The 20,952-nt window shown below is 30.4% G+C and overlaps 1 protein-coding gene across 1 annotated transcript; it reads right to left on the bottom strand.

The window, feature by feature from the left end:
• Positions 1–638: 638 nt before the first annotated feature.
• Positions 639–19,323, bottom strand: LOC129913600 (GTP-binding protein Di-Ras2-like). Its single transcript, XM_055992364.1, has 6 exons — positions 18,944–19,323; positions 6,357–6,524; positions 4,402–4,511; positions 2,911–3,071; positions 1,766–1,880; positions 639–975 (listed from the first exon to the last, which is right to left on the bottom strand). Exons 1-6 carry the CDS (start codon positions 19,106–19,108, stop codon positions 897–899), a joined length of 798 nt encoding a protein of 265 aa, XP_055848339.1. The 5' UTR covers positions 19,109–19,323; the 3' UTR covers positions 639–896.
• Between the last annotated feature and the right edge of the window lie 1,629 nt (positions 19,324–20,952).

Raw genomic sequence — 20,952 nt, 5'->3', positions numbered from 1 at the left:
TAATAAGATCAGTTCACTAGTTAATGAAATATACGCTAATAACCAAACAAAATATTATCAAAAATGGCAATGGAAATCTTTTGTTCGATCACATGTACCAAATAATACCAAATGTACCATAGAAATCGCGAGAACCATTTTCGAGCAAATTTTAATAACTCGAAGACGTAATATAGAAGGTATCCATTCCGAAGGAAATATTAAAATACAGTCGACTCCCTCTAAGTCGAACTTTCACGGGACTCAAAAATCGGTTCGAATAAGAGGGATTTATTTAATATTTTTTCTTCAAAATTGTTCATTAAAAGTGGTGAAAAAGTTCGACTTAGAGGGAAATTCGACTTAGAGGGAAATTCGACTTAGAGGGAGTGGACTGTATATGAAAAAACACAAATTTGTATATTCCTTTAAAACTAGCTTACCCGTGCGATATGTCTCCTAACGAGCGAATTTAACTAAAATGACTGGAATTTACTTTACTTTGATATCTGTGGCAATAAGACAGAGTAGCTTATTTCTGTAATTTTGTTTTTAAATTAAAACTTATATGTAATGAGTAAATGTTACTAAGCTACTCTGCCTTATTGCCGCAGATATGAATAGGTGCATTTTAAAAACGTTCTAATTAAAAATTGTATTTTTATTTAAATAATCATATGACTTCAATTTAAGTTAAACATAAGTCAAGTTAGTGACAAAAAATCCAATTTGGAGTCTAATTTTCACAATTACATGTACATTTATGTATGTAATAACAATGAAAAATTGTATTTTTTTAATTTCTGGACTGTGGAATTGTCAAGACACTTATCCAATTCAACATTTTTTTAAAGTTATTCTTATATTTTATGAGTAAAGTGAGAAATTGTCGTTTATTTATTATAGATGACAAAAACTCATTGCACGTTACAGTCATCGCCTGCAGCATTGTTTATTTGTTGTTTTGTTTTTCTAGATGCTCTTCGAATAAGTGACCTGAAATGAAAGTAAAAAAGATGTGTATTAATGGAATGATTTTTGAAGTTAATAACTTAATACTAGTAAGTATATTATAAAACATTTTATAAAATTTGTTGTTTTTTTTTTCAAATAAGTGACTCGAAATTTTTTATATTTTCTTTTTACTAGTAGTAACTAACGTAGTAGTATAGCAAAACAAAAACAAATATTATACATTAATTGTTTTTGGATGAAAAATGACATTAAACAATGCAATATTTTCAAAAAAAAACTTCCGAAAAAAGTTTTGTTCAAACTTCAAAGCAGTGCTGATAAATCGAAAAAGTCATGATGCCAATCGATTTCTCGGGCCCGAAATAGGATGAAACAGCCAATAGTGCAGAGGTGTGAAATTTTGACTTGCAAAGTGTAGGTAATTTGTGCATTAAACAAGCATTATGATAGGCTCTTCACTGTGTGAAGACACGGCTACTTGAAAGTTTAGATGAAGCTAATTAAAATTTTTTTAATTTTTCCCTTATTGTGAGTTCCGGTCGAACATTTGTTCACGTTTTCTCAGGAAATATGCGAGGTAATACACAGCTCTTTTCTCATACAAATTTTGGTGTGTAGCGGAAAATGTGAACTCTTTTCGGGAAAACTCGCAATAGCTTTAAATATTATTCCGGGCGAAAAAAAATATTCTGTGTGAATAAATTTCTTTGTGAAACTTACAATAGGACTGAATATTAACTTAGAAAACTGATCAAAATAAAAAAATAAACATAAACAATAAGTCTTATAATAATTAAGTGTAGTTACTTACCTTGATCTTGGTTTAAAGTTGGATTCTCCACTAACTCCAGTATCAGCTTCACCAATTGTTGATTGGTTATTTTTTTTGTCGTTAGAAATGGATGGGCTGGCGGTGCGGTTCTTGTCTAAAAAAAAAAAAAAAAATAGATCCAAATAAGGTCACGAAATATTTTAGAGTGTTAAGAAGAGGTAGATCCAAAAACTCCTGGATTTATAGTACAGGTAAAATAGTCATTTAAAAAATAAAAAATTGTTACACTCATGAAACTTGGCAAAAAGTTCGCTTTGGGGATAAGAACCAAGGATAAAAAAGTATATACAAAAAGTTGGGTGGAAGGGTGTTTTTTCGCGGACAAGAGGGTCAAAAATATAGTGAACAAAACTGTTTGTGGAATATCATCATATGACACATGTTTTTAAGGTATTTTTTGATGCTGAATCTAGTGACATAAAAATAAATTCAATACGATTGCTCTAAGAAAAGTTATAGCCGATTTAAATGAAGGGTGCTTGTTTTTTTCACTTCAACAGGTAAAATATAACCGAAACCCATGTGGAAAACATATTACACTGATGAAATTCGGGATTAAAGTTTTAGATAAAGCACGGACAAAGGATTCAAAAAGTTCTTAAAAATATTTTTGGTGAAAGGGTGTTTTTTCGATGGGTTGAGTTATGTGTGAGGAAGGTATCATAACAGCTGACTTAAATTTTATTAATTTTTAAAACTTCCTGAAAAAGTTTTGGTTGGTATAAGCATTAAGAATCTACATATAAAGTAATGATGTTTTTTTTTTGGTCCCAAGGGTCTTACAAAAAAAAAAAAAAATGTCGCGTACCTAAAAGAAAATGTAAAAAAAGGAACAATTTTCAACCCTTGAACTTTTTTTTAAATCTTTCTTGTGAAGTGTACATAATTAGATTGGAGACGATTCAGTTTTAAAAACGTTAAACAAATAAAGCAAAACAAAATTGAAATATCATGTAACAAATTGATAGAAATGTATCCATTTCATTTTTAAGATAAGGAAGTTACACAATAAATAGTGGCATTAAGGTTCAATTTAGTTGGAAGTAAGAAATATTATTTATTAAAAAAAATCATATTTTTGAAGGCTAGGTGCTACAAAATAATAATTTAAAAATAAAACTTACTTCTGCTTGACGATGCACTAACATACGCTGATGATCTTCGTTTAAGACCAGATGTGCCCTCATTTTTACCTAATGGCAGGTACCTGGAGAGTGAAAGTAGAGTTTTGAATAGTTCTGTTGTGTTGTAGTCATCTTTCGCTGAACATTCTAACACCTTGGTTCTGAAAAAATAATAAACAAGATATTTAAAAAAAAAAAACAAAAAGTAAAAAACAAAGCAATAATATACTGCCAAATTTTGAATAATATGAAGATACGTAATCATTTAAAAAACCTTATTTCAGGAACTATAAAACATTCAGTCGAAAATATTTAATCCAAACATGAAAAACGAAAACGTTCCCGGAATTATAAATTACTAACAGCGTTTTATGATCTTAATTTGGTTAAAAACCGAGAAGGTTGGTGTACATTCATAAATATCAAAGTTTCTTGTTTTCGGCCATTCCATTTGCATTTTTAGGACATTTTCACGCTTATTATCCAGTGTATCTCGTTGGAGAAGCAATCTTTTTCCTTGAAACTTGGTAGGTCTTAAGGGCTCCATATAAAGTTAAAGTTCTAGAAGTTTCAAGAAAAACTAATTCAAAATAGCTGAATTATTAACAGACAAAGACGGTAACGGAGAAGATTTGTGCGCGTCTTCTCCGTTACCGTTTATCTGTGAATAATTTGGCTACGTTTAGTAAGTTTTTCGTGAAACTTCTAGAACAACAACTTTATCATGAGCCCTTAAGACCTACCAAGTTTTAAGAAAAAAGATTGCTTCTTCAACGAGATAAACTGGAAACAAGGTCAATGTGTCTTCTCAGTTACTTTGAAATGGCCGTTTTTCTTTTAATTAAGATTCTCAAGCTATTTATAGCAACAAATTAATATCATCATTCGTTCACGAAAACCGATAATAAAAAAAATACAAAAAACACGAAAATTTAAAATTCCATTATAGATAGACAACCCAAAATAGGTGTGCATTTTTTTTGTTTATATAATTTTCTTAACCAATCTAAAGGATTCATGTCCACCAGAAGCACAAGAAATATAAATTAAGGCAATTTTTGCGCCCAACATTGTAAGCTGGCCACACTATTGCATGGAGCCCATACCTTAATTGGGCCCCCAGAAAATTAAATGTTTAATAGTACCTATATACAAAAACAAATTAACTCTATTTGATTTTGAAAACCATGACGAGACTATCCAGGCGTTTATTTGAGGACCCCAACTAAGTCTTTTCCCCTGATTGTTATCAGAGCTTTTGTTTTTATTTCGGATTTAAAATATTGTAACTTTACAACCTCCTTTCATCTTTAAATGGAATAAGTTCACGATGTCCAATTTTACATATCATAATTCTATTCAAATAAATGTTAACAAGTAAATAAAGTTGATAGATTACTTGATAACTGTTTAAAATTACTAGAAAACTTATGAAACTCAATCTTTTAAAATGGAAAGCTTACAAGCCCCTGTAAAAATTGGTAAGCTTACCTTATTTTCGGAAGTTCACAATTCACCCAATCGGTCACGTCATCCAACCTCACTTCTCGATGAGATAATGATAGATCCGATTTGTTACCAGCTATTACAATAGGTATGTCCTGAAGGTAAATAATAAATAAAAGTTTTTAAATAAGTCGTTGTTAACAGACGATCATACGACTACGATGGATAAAGCTCAATACATAGCCATTTTGCAAAATGTTAAAGACTTTATAATCCTTTTTTTTTGAATATAAGTAAAGTTTTGAATTTGTTTTCTTATAAAGGTACCTACTCCTACATATTTAAAAATTTTAAATATATACATATATATGAAAGTATTTTGCGATGTATACATTCATTCCAATTGTAATTTTTTTTAAATTGAGTTATAATTAATTTAATTTGGCCTGCATAAAAAAATGTTAAAGAAATCAGGGATCGAATAACGGCATACGATTACGAACATACTTTAACGAATTAGAGATATATGTAGGTACGTCTCTATTTTTTTTAATGAGTAAATACCTAGAGCCAGCAATTATAGTCAAAACGTAAACGTATGATCGTAGTCGTATTCCGTAATTCGAACCCAGGTTGCTTTTAGAACATAGCTATTTAACTTAACATAGAAAAGCAAAAGTGCCCTAAAATCAGATAGGGACTACTTTCAAAAATGCCCTACCTTCAAATATAACCTTCTTATAAAAATGCCGTACTTTCAATAATTCCCTGCCTTTAAAATGTCCTACCTTAAAACATGCCCTACTTATGAAAAAGTCCTACTTTCAAAAATGTTCTAGCTCTCAAAATACCCTAAATTCAAAAAGGCTGCCTTTATAAAAATGCCCTACCGAGGCGTTGTATTTCTCCATTATCCTTTATGATATTATAATACGCCAAACAACTGAAGATATCTCAGACAATAAAAAAAATATCGGAAAGATTTAAACAGTTTTGACAGAAGACAACTTTTTTTTTAGAGAAATCGGTACATTAGAGCATAACCCCAAAAACAGTAAAAAACGCTTTTTTTTTTGCATTTTCCAGCACAGCGTTAATATTTCAAAAACGAAAAAAGTACCTAAATATTTTGACTTCGGATTCGAGTTCAGCGGTCTAGGATATTAAGCCGCAATACAAAAATGAAATAAGGCCCCAAGAAAGACACATAAAACAACATAAACGAAATTTCTCAAATTTTGGGGTGTTGTTTCATTTTTGGGGCCTTCATTTTGTTTTTGAGGCATAATTTCATTATGAAATAAGGCTCCCATAAAATAAGACCCAAACACTAATTTTGGGGCTAACTTTCATTTTATTTTAAAAACAATTTGGGGCCTTATTTCATTTTTCATAATTTACATGAAAATGCTAAACTGAATTGTTATTCAAAAACTTTAGTGAAATTCCGCTTTTCAAGGATCCTGAATTGTCAAAGTACTACTTATTGCTGACTAGCTGATGGTTTGCAGCAAGATTTTTACATTAAAAGCATTATTAAGTAACAGAATAGCTGACAAAATCGCGCGATATAATCTAAAATAAGGTCATTATGAAAAAGAAAAATTGGAGTTTTATTTCATTTTGCCAAAAAAGTTCAAAAGAAGTTGTGCTTTATTTCATTTATTTTCGATGCACGTGAAAGTCTAAAATAAGAAGCGTTTCAATGGGGATTAAAATTAAACTTAAGCAATTTTTTTTTTCTTTAAAATTTCTAAAACAAGCGAAAACAACGCTTTACTTTCGAAAGTAAGAAGTATTTGAAAGCCAGTTTGACGTGATAAAGGAAGGAAATCTTTCGATTCACGTGAACCGAATAGCAGAATAGGGCGTTTTCAAAATTACGGAATAACCCCCCTGGCTACGTAATTTAATTAATAAAATAGAAATAAATGAAAAAAAAAAACATCTGGCTACGTAATATAAAATACATACATACCTAGTTACTCGTATGTACTTACTTGGAAATCGGCTCTCTGTTCACGGATCTCCTCAAAACATTGTTTCACACATAGAAAACTGGGGGAAGATGTGGTCGCATAAACGAGCAAGAAAGCATTTGCTGTTGCTATGGAAAGACGACGCATAGCAGGAAACTGCATATCTCCTGAAGTGTCCAGAATGTCAACCTGTTTGGAAAAAAATCTATTTAGTTAGAATCAATATTGACATACATACTTGGTTATGTAATGATTTCAAAAATTGATCAAATAAGTATACCAAAAGCTTTCAAATCTTATCAATTGTTTTACTTTAATAGTATGAAATCCTAGCATTAACCTAATGATGTTTTGAATATATTCAAGTATGTAGTTACATAAAATTTAGAAATATTAAGAGTAGAAAAGCTTAAGTCCTGGTTTTTCGGGACGCCACACACTGGGGAAATTTGTATGGGAGTGCGGAAAAAACTCAATTAAAACTGAACTACTGAATCGATTTGGATGAAATTTTCAGGGATGACAGTTAAAGTCGTAGGAAAATATTATTATTCATTTCCACCTACTGCAGCCACGCTTTTTTAAAAGTATTGTGAGAGTAATAAAGGATCCAGACAGGGTTCGGACTTTACTTCGATCGAAGTAGATTTACTTCGATTTTGGGAAAAAAATAAAATCTACTTCCCTACATCACTTTTTCAAGAACTACTTCTATTTCTTGATTGAAAAATATTTTTCAAACAATAAATTTAGAGAAATAAGAGAAAGCGAGAAATTAGAGAAAGGGATATAACTTCAATTTTGAATCTGGTCGAGGCATTAAGAAATAAAGTTGCACTGAAATATCAAAAGCTGAATGGAGGTCAATTTATTATTCGAATTCAAGGTATAAATAAAATGTATCAAAGTAATTTTGACTAATTTTGAAGAATTCCTGATAAAAAATTTGTTAGATTATGCTGAACTAACCGTTTTACCCCACAGTACCGTTGCAACCACTAGATGAGAGAGGTTTTTTTGGAAAAGAACAAAATAAAAAAATGATAAGAAAGATAATTTTGTTGAAAAATAATTTGTTTTAGAATAATTTTTTGTAAATAAATGCTCTGAAAGTTTAATTTTGAGATCTGCTTCCGAAATTTTGGATCTTCTTCACTTTTTTTTCAAAGTTGCTTCGAAATTTTGAAACTGAAGTCCGAACCCTGATCCAGATTTTGTTCTTAGAAAATCTAAGAACTGCTATTTACAATTTACTTTTACCTAAAGCATTTTTTTTATTTGTTTGTATTATTGGAACCAACTTACCAATTTTAATTACATAAAGCGGAAACGAATAACTCGTTATAGTGTTGTCGTTTGTCGAGGTCCATATCCACGCAAAATGGGAAACCCGATATATAGTAAAAATATTTAAAAAAACCACTTTTATCACCTTTTATACAATTTAAAATATATAGGTATAAACAAATTTTTAATAAAGTCAACGAGTACACTGAGAAAAACTTTACTCCCCTGAAACAAATCTTCTTTCGATCAACTGCTGGTTTAACTGTAGGTACTTTATGTACGTTAGGTACATACAGATTATACAACAACGAAAACCAAATGAAAGAAATTTTGGTTTTGATGACAAATTCAACGTTTATACTTAAGTTCTTAGACGTTTTACACGAATCATTGGCTTTTTGGGACCAACTACAGATTTTATTGTTTCTTCGAAAAAAACACCCTTTAACCTAATTTTTTTTTATAAAAACTCTTTATTCTTACTTTCTATCCCAAATTCAATGTTTTCACCAAATTTCATTAGGGTGGTCCATCATTTTTGTTTTCATAAAAAAAAACACCCTTTCAACCATGAAATTTTTATAGACACTTTAGACAAGAATCTAATCTCAAAAGTAACATAATTCCTGAATAACGAAGAAAAAAATAACAAAAATAATAAAAAATTATTAAAATTATTTTTATTTTAAGTGGAGTGATTGAATATAATTCAATATAAGTTCAAGTGACCTCAACTCCAAAAATTTATAAAGCGAAACGCTTTATAAATTTTTGGAGTTGAGGTCACTTGAACTTATATTGAATAATTCCTGAATTGCAATAGGGTACCACTAGTACTACTCTAGTATTGCACACTTTTCCAAATATACCCATATTTACTCTACACCTAAAAAAACACCCTTTCACAAGAAAAAAGTTTATAAATTTCTTTTATTCGTAATCCCCATGAGAAATAGAACATATTTATTGAATTTCGTGAGGGTGAGGGTTCTTGGTTTCTGTTATAAATGAAATATTTTTACCAATTTTCATTGGTATAACAATTCTTTCCCAGTTTTTCTGGTACTTATTCCGAATTTCACCATTTCTTAAAAAAAAAACACCCTTTCACTCAAGATAATTTTGTACATTTTATAGATTCTTAATTCTTATACCAACCAAAACTTTTTCAAAAAATTTTTAAATTTAATAAAATTTAAGTTAGCTGTTGTTATGATACCTTTCGCACACACAACTTAACCTATCAAAAAAAGTACCAGCGTTACCCCTTTGCTGGTAGAATTTCATAACAACAAATTTTTAAAAGAAAGATGTAATCAAATAACTTTTTTAATTTACTTATTCAAGAAACCCGGCTTAAAAAAGCATCAATTCTGAAAGCTCTTTCACAAAAACAATAGAAAAAGGGAGTATTTCATGAAGGAAGTTTACCAATGGTAACTCTTATGTATTGTGAATATTTTTAATAAACACCCTTGCTGCCTGATTGAGTTTCAGTTTTCATATTCAGTCTGTCACGGTCGCCGATCGTGTGGCAGATAGGTCATACATAGAAGGATGTACGTCGCTTTATAAAGAAATTACAATGGGCGCATTCACAAACCTAGGTGCTACGTAATCGACTCGTTCTGATTGGCTGAAAACAGCTACAAATTTAGTTAAAATTTCTCCTCCGACGTAGGTTAAAAATTTTCAGCTTCAAAGTTAGTTGACAGTTCTCAGTCAGCTGTTTGATGTATTTTGATTTTGATTCTTTTTGTGAAATTTGAATTTGTGAAATTTAATGAAAAGCAATCAAAATGAAATTAATAGTTGTTTGGTGTAATAGCCCAGTCATTTTAGTCATTTTTAAGCCCAATCTGCGGAAAAATTCCTACTGGGCTGAATTTTGGTATACAGCTTAATGACGGATTTCTTATGAAGATGTGAAAAATCGACATTGATATCGTGTCCGCGTTAAGAGTTATTGGGGTCAAAAGGTCACAAAAACTGGTTTTTCACGATTTTCAGCAAAACGGTGAGTCTTATCAAAAAATTTTCGATGCAAGAATTGTAGACCAAATTATTATATATAAAAAGTGTCATGACACTTTTTTTCCTAAGACCCACCGTTTCTTAGGTATAACGATTCAAAAAGTTGAAGTTTAGTTGTAATCGTCATAATCCTATTCCTGAAAAAAAACTCCTAACTGAAAAGTTCCTGAAATTTCATTATTTTTTTAGCTTGAATTTCGTTCCTCAACTGTTAAGAATATGGGGAAACCAAAAAAAAAATGGAAATTTTCGCCATTTTTCCGATTGGGGCCCTTCTCCCGAAACCATTTCCCTGGGAATTTTTGTTTAGAATATGTCTGAAAATATACAGGGTGTGCAATAGAGAATGGACAACCCTAAAACGGTTTATAGCTACACTTATGATTGTTCTAAAAGCAGATAGAAAAAAGTTCTATCGCAACCAGTTCATAAAATATGGACTTTTTTTCGTTCAGTGTATTTTAAATTTTATCATCTTATGTTTTCGTTCACTACAACCACGAATGAATGAATTTTATTTATTTCTTTTTTTTATAATTTTCTACATTAATTGGATGAGTACATAAACACTTTAAAAATTTCATAGCTATTGCACATTTTCGTAAGAAAAATTTGAAATCTGTTTTTTGATGCAAAATGTAAAAAAAGTATTTTATGAAAAATTTTAAACACCTGTGGTATAAAATAAATCTATAGAAACCTAGGTGGCCATCTTTCTTAAAAATATTCTCTTTATACCAGAATATTTTTAAGAAAGATGGCCACCTAGGTTTCTATAGATTTATTTTATACCACAGGTGTTTAAAATTTTTCATAAAATACTTTTTTTACATTTTGCATCAAAAAACAGATTTCAAATTTTTCTTACGAAAATGTGCAATAGCTATGAAATTTTTAAAGTGTTTATGTACTCATCCAATTAATGTAGAAAATTATAAAAAAAAGAAATAAATAAAATTCATTCATTCGTGGTTGTAGTGAACGAAAACATAAGATGATAAAATTTAAAATACACTGAACGAAAAAAAGTCCATATTTTATGAACTGGTTGCGATAGAACTTTTTTCTATCTGCTTTTAGAACAATCATAAGTGTAGCTATAAACCGTTTTAGGGTTGTCCATTCTCTATTGCACACCCTGTATATTTTCAGACATATTCTAAACAAAAATTCCCAGGGAAATGGTTTCGGGAGAAGGGCCCCAATCGGAAAAATGGCGAAAATTTCCATTTTTTTTTTGGTTTCCCCATATTCTTAACAGTTGAGGAACGAAATTCAAGCTAAAAAAATAATGAAATTTCAGGAACTTTTCAGTTAGGAGTTTTTTTTTCAGGAATAGGATTATGACGATTACAACTAAACTTCAACTTTTTGAATCGTTATACCTAAGAAACGGTGGGTCTTAGGAAAAAAAGTGTCATGACACTTTTTATATATAATAATTTGGTCTACAATTCTTGCATCGAAAATTTTTTGATAAGACTCACCGTTTTGCTGAAAATCGTGAAAAACCAGTTTTTGTGACCTTTTGACCCCAATAACTCTTAACGCGGACACGATATCAATGTCGATTTTTCACATCTTCATAAGAAATCCGTCATTAAGCTGCATACCAAAATTCAGCCCAGTAGGAATTTTTCCGCAGATAAAACCTAAAATTACTGGACTATAATACAAAATATGAATTTAAGGACGAAGAAGATGTTTGTTTCACAAAATCGTTTCAGGTAATGTTTTTTTTTATTGCTATAAACAAAATGATATATTTATAAAGAGGCCAACCCATAGAATCCGTCGCGTGCGTTACGTTGAAGTTTTCAACTGACAGCGCGATAAAATACAAAGGTTCTTATGAGAATGGACCCATACATGACGGACTCGACGGATGCGTTTTATGGGTCGGTCGGTCAGGCTGTCAGTTAAATCCGTCGACGTAACGGATGCGACGGATTCTATGGGTTGGGCCCTTAAGTCATTACAGATCCAGTGTATGCCGCAGACTACATGGAACGAAAAGTAGGTGCACAAAGGGTAAATTATTCCCAAGAAGGTAAAGTTAGATGTTCTTTAATTTTATAATAAAAATAATTTATGATTTGTTTTATTTATTTATAGATCGATCAGTGCATGGCGCATCCAACATGGGGGGTGTTTTGGGTACCCAAAACAGTAATGATATGGAAGAAGGTAAAGTTAAACAATATTCAATCTTATAACAAAATTAATTTATGATTTTTTTTATTTTTTTACAGATCCATCAGTGCATGGCGCATCCTACATGGGGGTGTTTTAGGTACCCAAAACAGTAATAGTTTGGAAGAAGGTAAAGTTAAACAATATTCAATCTTAAAACAAAATTAATTTATGATTTTTTTTATCTTCAGAATCTTCTTGGGAACACCGCTCCGTGCAGCTTTTCTTGGATGAATGCCGGAAGCATAAAGAGGATTTGAGGAATCCCAAAATAAGGAGACGAAACATATTCCTAAAAATTAAAGACGTGTTGAATTCAAAGGGGTACAAGTTTAAGGAGAGTACCCTCGAAAAAAAAACTTTCCAATATGAAGATAAGATACAATCCCATCTTGGATAACAATAAAAAAACCTCCACAGGTCGTGGCCGCATTTCCTGGCCTTACTTTGACCAAATGTCCATGATATATCAAGAGGAAGTAAGTGTCAGGAATGCTCCTACGGTAAGCTCCCTCAACCCTACCTCTGCCAGTTCTCCCATGCAAGAGAAAACAACGAAAAAGCCAACAAGCATACGTGAGAAACTGGTTGCTCTGGAGGAGGAAAAGGTTTCCATTGCAAGAGAAGTGTTGGGGGAGCTTAAGGAGTTAAGAATACTCAGGCAAAGGAAATTTGAGTTCGAGTTGAAAAAATATAATGAAGAGAAGGGAGTGGAAGTGGAACACAACTAAAGGGATGGTGCTCTAAGGGCCAGTTTGTTCAAACTCGATTACCTTTAAATCAAGGATTATTCCAAGGAAAAACCTTGATTAAAAGATAATCGATTTTGAACAAATTAGGCCTCACTATAGTAACAATTTGTGATATTAATATTGTGATAATAAGCGACTATTTTGTTCAGACTCGATTATCTTTTTATCAAGGTTTTTCCTTGGAATAATCCTTGATTTAAAGGTAATCGAGTTTGAACAAATTGATACTAAGGGCCGGTTTGTTCACACTCGATTATCTTTTAATCACGGCTTTTTCTTTTTGTATGGAATAATCCTTGATTAAAGGATAATCGACTGTGAACAAACCGGCTCTAAATCGGTTATTGAAATGAATAATTGTTGCATGAATTGTTTTTTTTTTATATTGTTTTGTTTATTTAGTAATAAGTGTCCTCTTAGACTGAATCGTTATTTGTTTTATTATTTATGTTTGTATGAATCTAGAATCTAGTAATACATTTTTCGTTTGTGTTAGTTTTTTTCTAAATGAATTATGTTTTTCCTGTGTTCAATATTAATTAATAAGTTCTTCTTGTTTTTGTTTTATTGAAAAAGAATTTCTTTTATTTTTTTAATAAAAAAAAATTAATCGAAACAAATTGTTTTAATTTTAAAAATTATTCAGTAAAAAGTTTCTTTTTCTGGCAGAGCTGTTTCTTTCAACGTCCTCATTTGATGTTGAATCATTTCCATGATAGTTTTCATCTTCAGATTCAATATCTGGTAAGTCTTCTCCAGGTTCATTTAATAACTGAATATGGTTGTGTAAAATGCAACTAGCTGTAACAATTTTGCTGGCCATCATAGGACTTGCCACATCCAAATATTTTAAACGTCGAAAGCGTCCTTTGAGAAATCCAAAAGTTCGCTCAATTGTTTATTCTCGCACTGCTGAGACGTGTGTTAAAATGAATTTGCCTCTCGTTTAGGTGGCCATTATCCCTGAAAGGTGTTATTAAATTTTGACCAAGAGGGTAAGCAGCATCTCCCACAAGATGATAGTCAGCAGGTAACAATTGGGTCAATTGATCAAAAAGAGGACTGTTCCTGAAAACTCTCGCATCATGTAGGCGACCGGGGGCGCCTACATATGTAGATATCTATTAAAACGGCTCGATGGTCACAAACTCCTGTTAAGGAAATTTATATAAAATTGAAAATGTATTTGAATAAGGTTTATATATCGTCCCCCTTATGATGGGGACGATTATATTAAATCACCTTGTAAAATAATCGAATCCTATTGTAGTAGTCAATAGGATTCTTCACCGGCTGTTTAATCTCAATGTGGCAGCCATCTATCGCACCTACGATAGATGGCGATCCCCGCATATTTCATTATATGTATTGGCTTATTGATGGCCACTTAATATATTCACCCAGAAGGGAACACAATAAATCCAGAATCTCGCAAAATGATTTATGTGCTGAACTTGGTGCAAAATCAAAACGATCGCCAGAGGACAAGAAACTTTCTTGTTTACTTAAAACCCAGACAGTAAAAAAAAATTACCGAAAAGCAACCCCGACTCATTCGAAAATGACACCTGAATTCTTCTAAACTATATCCTGGGATTATAACTTCATAATAGTTCGTATTCCTTAAGCGGTCTTCCTTTAAGTGCTCTTGATACTCCTCAGATAAAGAACCAAGGAGGAGGTCGTTTACTACGGTCACAGCTCTAGCTATTTGGACAATAAATTAACTGCTTTTATGATTATAATCAGAATTAAATTATTTAACTTACCTTTGATTTCATTTTCTTCCGAATCACTCATTTTAATTCTTCCAATTTCGTTTTGATTTAATTTAATTTAATTTATTGGGAACAAAAACTATTCAAATCGCTCAAAACTCAAATTTTTTTATTTCATATGTTTTTAGCTGTCAAAAATGACAGATTGCGTTCGACTAACTTTGTAGTGCAAATTCGAATTCAAAAAGCTAGTTGAAGTTCGACTACGTAGCACCTAGGTTTGTGAATGCGCCCAATAACGATGCCATGGCGCGTCTGTGGTTTTCTTATGTATTTCAGGGGCACATATTTTAGTGTGTACATTTGTGAAATCGTTTCCTACTGATTTGAAAAAAGCTTTCATAAGAGGGATGTACCTACTGACAAATTTTGTTGGAAAGACTATAATGGATTTGAATGAAAGCTATAACTGGGCCGAACCCCAAAGGCTTAAGCTGATACTCAACGTACTATTTTAATTAAACAGTTTTTGAAAAATTAATCACAACAAAAACATTACTGTTAAAAAAGAGCCAAGTTCTCCTGTGTTGAAATTATGCTGGCACAAAAAGTATTGAGATGTAAAAGTGTACCAAGTTCTAAAGTTTGGGTTCAAATTCGTATCAATTAAATTTTGATTGTTCTCTTGACAATTTTTCTTTTAATTACCGATTTTTAAAGTTATTTCAAAAATTGCCAAGTAAACAATCGAAATTTTATTGATAGGAATTTGAACCCAAACTTTAGAACTTGCACGGAGAGAAAATAAGGTATGAGCTACCTTATTTCTGGTATATTTAACTTTAATGTAAAGTTTAAATAGGGATGACTCCCCAATAAAATGGAATTCACCTTACTTTTCTAGTAAATTTATAGCTTAGGATTAACTTTACAGTAAAGCCTTTTTTTGTATGACTTTCTAATAGAAATTACTAGAAAGTTAGGTACATATTGTACCTTACTATAAAGCTGAAAATACTGATTTTTAAAGTAAATTGAACTTCTCTATGGAAGGTATATACCTAATTTAGTTCCAGATTGGATCAAATAAAGTCAATTTAATTTTTATTGATGACATTTTTCTAAATAAAATTGTGTGCATTTATCTTACAAAAATTAAAATAAAAAAGTTGAATTTTGTAATTATTGAAAAGCATAACTAGGTAACACGTACTTAATCCTCAAAGCTATTTAGAAGTAAGTAACGTATGACCCTGTTATGTTTTTCAATAATTACATAAATTACCTAGTTTATTATAATTTTGTAAGGTGCAAACAAACAATTTTATTTAGGAAAATATCATCAATAAAAATGGAATTGACTTTATTTGATCCAATTTTTATCTAATTCTTCATGAATTAATTAGATTGAATGATGTTAATCCATATGGATACCTATATATTTTTCTAACACAAGAAAAAAATATGCTATCCGTAATTACGGAGCCAATAACAACGCCTAAAAGAACACAAAAAGTAATGAAAACATTACACTTCCAAAAGAAAAACACAAATGAGAAAATAATTTTTTTAGATTTTATTTCTTTATTAATTATTCCGCACCCGCACACCTAAAAGCTTTGACAAAAAAAAAATTTCCAAAACACATGGAAGACAAAATGGCAGACTTTTCAATGACAGCAATTAAGAGTTATTACTATGTATAGGGGAAAATTCCTAGAATTAGGTAATATTATTACCTTAGTGTAAGGTAAAACTTATTCACAGAATAGTTAAATTTGTAAAATATGTTTTACTAGAATCTTAAAGTGAAAAGAGTCATACACTTTTTTGGATGAAGGTTTATTTTACTCTACGTAAAGAAAATATTGCTACTCGTAAGGTATATACTACTTTATTTTGTTCACCATAATTTTCTTGTAAAAATTACTTTACGGAACCAAGAAATGTTCAATACGTAAGGTAAATTTTACTTAAAATCTAGGGCTTTTTACTTTAATTTCCTTACTAGTCATATGGAGTATAAAATACTAGATTCATTTTTCTCCGTGTGGTACACTTTTACATCTCAATACTTTTTGTGCCAGCATAATTTCAACACAGGAGAACTTGGCAGTAATGTTTTTGTTCTGATTTCACTACTTTTTGCAAGGTATGGCTGTAGAATTGAAAATCTCTATATTTGATGAAAATTCAGTGAAAATGGGCGGTTGCCACGCCCCCTGGCTGAAATTCTCAAACTTTAAATTTTTTCCTTTGTATAAACTACCAGCTCTACCATTCTACCAAATTTCAAGATTCTACGATAATCAGAAGTGCTCTATAATATTTGATGAAAATTCAGTGAAAATGGGCGATTGCCACGCCCCCTGGCTGAAATTCTCAAATTTTAAATTTTTTCCTTTGTATAAACTACCAGCTCTACCATTCTACCAAATTTCAAGATTTTACGATAATCAGAAGTGCTCTATAATATTTGATGAAAATTCAGCGGAAATTGGCGGATGCCACGCCCCTGAATTGAAAATCTCAAATTTTCGATTTTTTCCTTTGTATACACCACAAGTCCTATCACCGTGTAAAATTTCAAGTTTCTACGATATTCGGAAGTTCTCCATAATTTTGATGATCTGTCAGTGAGTCAGTGAATCAGTGAGTCAGTGAGTCAGTTACGGTTTTTGCGAAACATTTTTTTTTCAAAATTGTAGGCTTCTAAATCAGAAATAACAATTTTGATGCATTTCAATGATATATATACAGGGTGTCCGGTAGAAAATGGATAAGCCTAAAATGGCTGATAGGTGCACTTTTGACTGTTCTGAAACCGAATAGAAAAAGTTTCTATCGCAACCAGTTTAGAAAATATTAGCTTTTTTTCGTTCAGTGTACTTTAATTTTCATCATCTTACGTTTTCTTTAACCACAACCACGAATGAATGAATTTTATCAATTTCTTATTTTTATAATTTTCTACAATAATTGGCTCACTACATAAGAAGTTAAAAGTTTTTAAAACTGTTGCATCTTTTCTTAAAAAAAATTTTGAAATTAGTTTTTCGATGCAATATGTAAAAAAAAATATTTTATGAAAATTTTCAAACACCTGCGGTATAAAAAAAATCCATAGGAACGTAGGTGGCCAACTTTTTTAAAAATATGCGCGTCCAAAGGGGATTGCATAATGGTAAAAGTTTTTATCAAATCTAGAGTTACTAGGAAGTTATTGGTACCAAAGTGCAAAAAAAGCCTATTATTTTAATAAATTATTTTAACTGTAAACTCCTAAGTTTTTCACATTGCTGCCACAAATGCATGGACTCCATCAGTTTTTTTTAATCAGTCATATTTTACAATAATTCTTCTTACACATAACTATTAAAAAAGTGTTATAACCGTTGAAAATGGCAATACAAAAATAATTTAACTTTTTTTTTAATGCAGAGTACAAAAAAAATATTAGTTTGCTCAGTTTAAGCATGGGCATAGAATTGTGCATCAGGACAGCTTGTTTTGAGTTTTGACTTCTTGATGATCTCGTTTTAAAGAAAAATTGAGATTTTCGGTCCCTTTGGCCCAATGCAACCTCAACAAAAATGTTGCAATGTTTTCGAATTAGTGTTCAATTCCCAATCCTATTGGGCTGCGAAAAACATCCAATATTTGTTAGATGCAATTTAATTTCCAGTTAATATTGTGAGCCAATTCTTATTTTATCTTTTAGACTGGTTATTATTAGCAAATTAGCAAACTAATATTTTTTTTTGTACTTTGCATTAAAAAAAAGTTAAATTATTTTTGTATAGCCATTTTTCAACGGTTATAACACTTTTTTAATAGTTATGTGTAAGAAGAATTATTGTAAAATATGACTGATTAAAAAAAAAACTGATGGAGTCCATGCATTTGTGGCAGCAATGTGAAAAACTTAAGAGTTTACAGTTAAAATAATTTATTAAAATAATAGGCTTTTTTTGCACTTTGGTACCAATAACTTCCTAGTAACTCTAGATTTGATAAAAACTTTTACCATTATGCAATCCCCTTTGGACGCGCATATTTTTAAAAAAGTTGGCCACCTACGTTCCTATGGATTTTTTTTATACCGCAGGTGTTTGAAAATTTTCATAAAATATTTTTTTTTACATATTGCATCGAAAAACTAATTTCAAAATTTTTTTTAAGAAAAGATGCAACAGTTTTAAAAACTTTTAACTTCTTATGTAGTGAGCCAATTATTGTAGAAAATTATAAAAATAAGAAATTGATAAAATTCATTCATTCGTGGTTGTGGTTAAAGAAAACGTAAGATGATGAAAATTAAAGTACACTGAACGAAAAAAAGCTAATATTTTCTAAACTGGTTGCGATAGAAACTTTTTCTATTCGGTTTCAGAACAGTTAAAAGTGCACCTATCAGCCATTTTAGGCTTATCCATTTTCTACCGGACACCCTGTATATGAATTACAACTGGGCTCTAAGACCTGGAAAAATAACCAACATATCAAATAGGTATGGTATGAAACTTAAGTTTATAAAAAAAAATGGTTTTAACTTGTTATAAGGTAGATATGAATAGTAAACTGAACGGAAGAGTATTAAGTAAATATTTGCTAGAAAACTTACCTTTAATGTTACGCCACCAACTTCATATTCTCTGTTGTATAAATCCTCTACAGTTGATCGATATTTGTCTGTATACGTTTTAAATAGGAAACGCTTTAGTATACTACTTTTTCCTACTCCAGCGCCACCTAGTATTACCAGTCTTATTCGTTCCAGATCTGACATTATATATAATTTATTTTGAACTTTTGGCCTTTTTTTACCTCATGAATTTGATTTAATAAATGCATTCGAACATTAACTAGTTTAATGCTAATAAATTCATGCTTTTGTTTGAAAAAGTTAAACCTTGAAGGATTTTTATTATTTTCGTCCTTTTGATGTTATCAAAAGAATGCCCTCGTTTTGAAAATTTTGGCCTTGTACTTAAGTTATGTAACTCCTTTTATTCCTGAAAATAAGTGAAAAAAGTATAATGTTATTAAAAATAAGAACTTCTGTTCGTTTTTATTCAAAACAGTCTGCATACAAATAAATCTAGCGATAGCAAGTTTAATAAATCAGAGTTATTCACTGATAAGCTATTGATTATGTCTTTCAGAAAGGAAGTAAGACGTTCACGGGTTTTTATTGCAGGAATCGTTCAATGGATTATAAAAGAAGATAAAACCGCGGAGTGCTATTAAATGAGAGGGTGGAAACTGAAGATAGGGGTGCAAAAGCCCCCTTTTTGGTTTTTTCAATATATCTCGTAAACAAAGCAAATGTTTGAGATATTGCACTTAACACATTTTGTAGAGAATTAAATTTTCTATAACAATAATGTTTTTCAAAAATTGATAAAAAAATTTCCTTACCCAAACAGTCAAAACAAACATACAAAATATCAAAATTTGTTGAGTTTTTTTACTTTTTTGGTTGTGTCTCTTATTTGGGCTGAGATGAAAATGATTGTATTTAACCCTTCTTCAAAAAACCGCTATCAATTCTTGGTTGCTAAGTTATTGTACTTTCTCCTCAAATGTTTCTTTTTTACTTTTAAATGTTTTGACGAGTTAAATTTGAAATAAATTGCACGACTGGGGTCGCACGTACTTGCTCTTATGCTTAAAGTAACTACACTTAGGAGCAGAAAAACGGAATCAAATAAATTATATTATATTAAAAACAAAAATTGCCATGGATAAAATTTTTTTTTCAAAGTCTCATGGTCTCATTTTAAAGCTTGTATTCTTTACTTTGAATTGTTGGTAAAAACATAAAAATGCATACGATAGTGTTACCGCTATCTGTCAATAAATTGCACTTCATATTTGTTTTAATGTTAAATTTTCCAGATACTCTCTGTTTTAATTTCAGTTTTTTTTTTTTCAACGATAGTATTAGCGTTGTCTGTCAATGAACTGCACTTAATTTTTTTTAAATGTTAAATTTTCCAGATAATTTGTGTTTTAATTTCAGTTTTTTTTTTCCTTACATACTTCATTTATGTTGGATGGATGGAACCAACGAACGGATTTTTGAGTTCTTAGCATTGACTTAAAGCGCTTTTGTTTCAAGCTTTTCAATGGTACCATTAGCATTCATGTATGTCGTTTACTTCACAACCAATTATCGTTTTTACAGAACGCAAAATTTGATTCCATTTTTTTGCTCCTAAGTGTATAATGTTAAAGCTTTTTATTCAAGAAATTTAAAATTTGATATTTTGAAGAAATTTCATAAGTAGTATAAAAAAATTAAATCTGTTTTTATAATTAATTAAAAGACAGTTTTAAATGATCTTAAAAAAAAAAAAAAAAATATGCCATTTTATTTCTTGTATAAAAAGGTATTTTTAGAAAAAAATTTTCGAAAATTGTAGGAGCCGTTTTTTAAAAAAATAATTTTTTATATATAAAAAATGTTTAACATTTTTCAAAAAAAAGTTGGTATGCCATTTTGAAGAAATAATTAATTTACACATAAAAACTAAATTTCAAAATTTTTCAATGATCCGTTTTCAAAAAATTGATTTTTCAAAAGAAAATTTTGAAATATTTTTTAAAAATCCAAAAATGCGTTTTTTG

Source organism: Episyrphus balteatus, chromosome 1 (genome assembly GCF_945859705.1).
Source record: "Episyrphus balteatus chromosome 1, idEpiBalt1.1, whole genome shotgun sequence".
In the NCBI taxonomy this organism is placed as follows: domain Eukaryota; kingdom Metazoa; phylum Arthropoda; class Insecta; order Diptera; family Syrphidae; genus Episyrphus; species Episyrphus balteatus.
Note: the sequence above shows the minus strand (reverse complement) of the source record. Positions and strands in the feature narration are given on the sequence as shown.

Excerpts from the sequence above, each read along its gene's own strand:
- LOC129913600 (XM_055992364.1), bottom strand. The coding sequence starts at position 19,108 with ATGTCAGATCTGGAACGAATAAGACTGGTAATACTAGGTGGCGCTGGA. Across the intron at positions 3,072-4,401 it reads TGTGAACTTCCGAAAATAAG|AACCAAGGTGTTAGAATGTT; the intron begins GTAAGCTTACCA and ends TTATTTTTTCAG. Across the intron at positions 976-1,765 it reads AACTTTAAACCAAGATCAAG|GTCACTTATTCGAAGAGCAT; the intron begins GTAAGTAACTAC and ends CTTTCATTTCAG.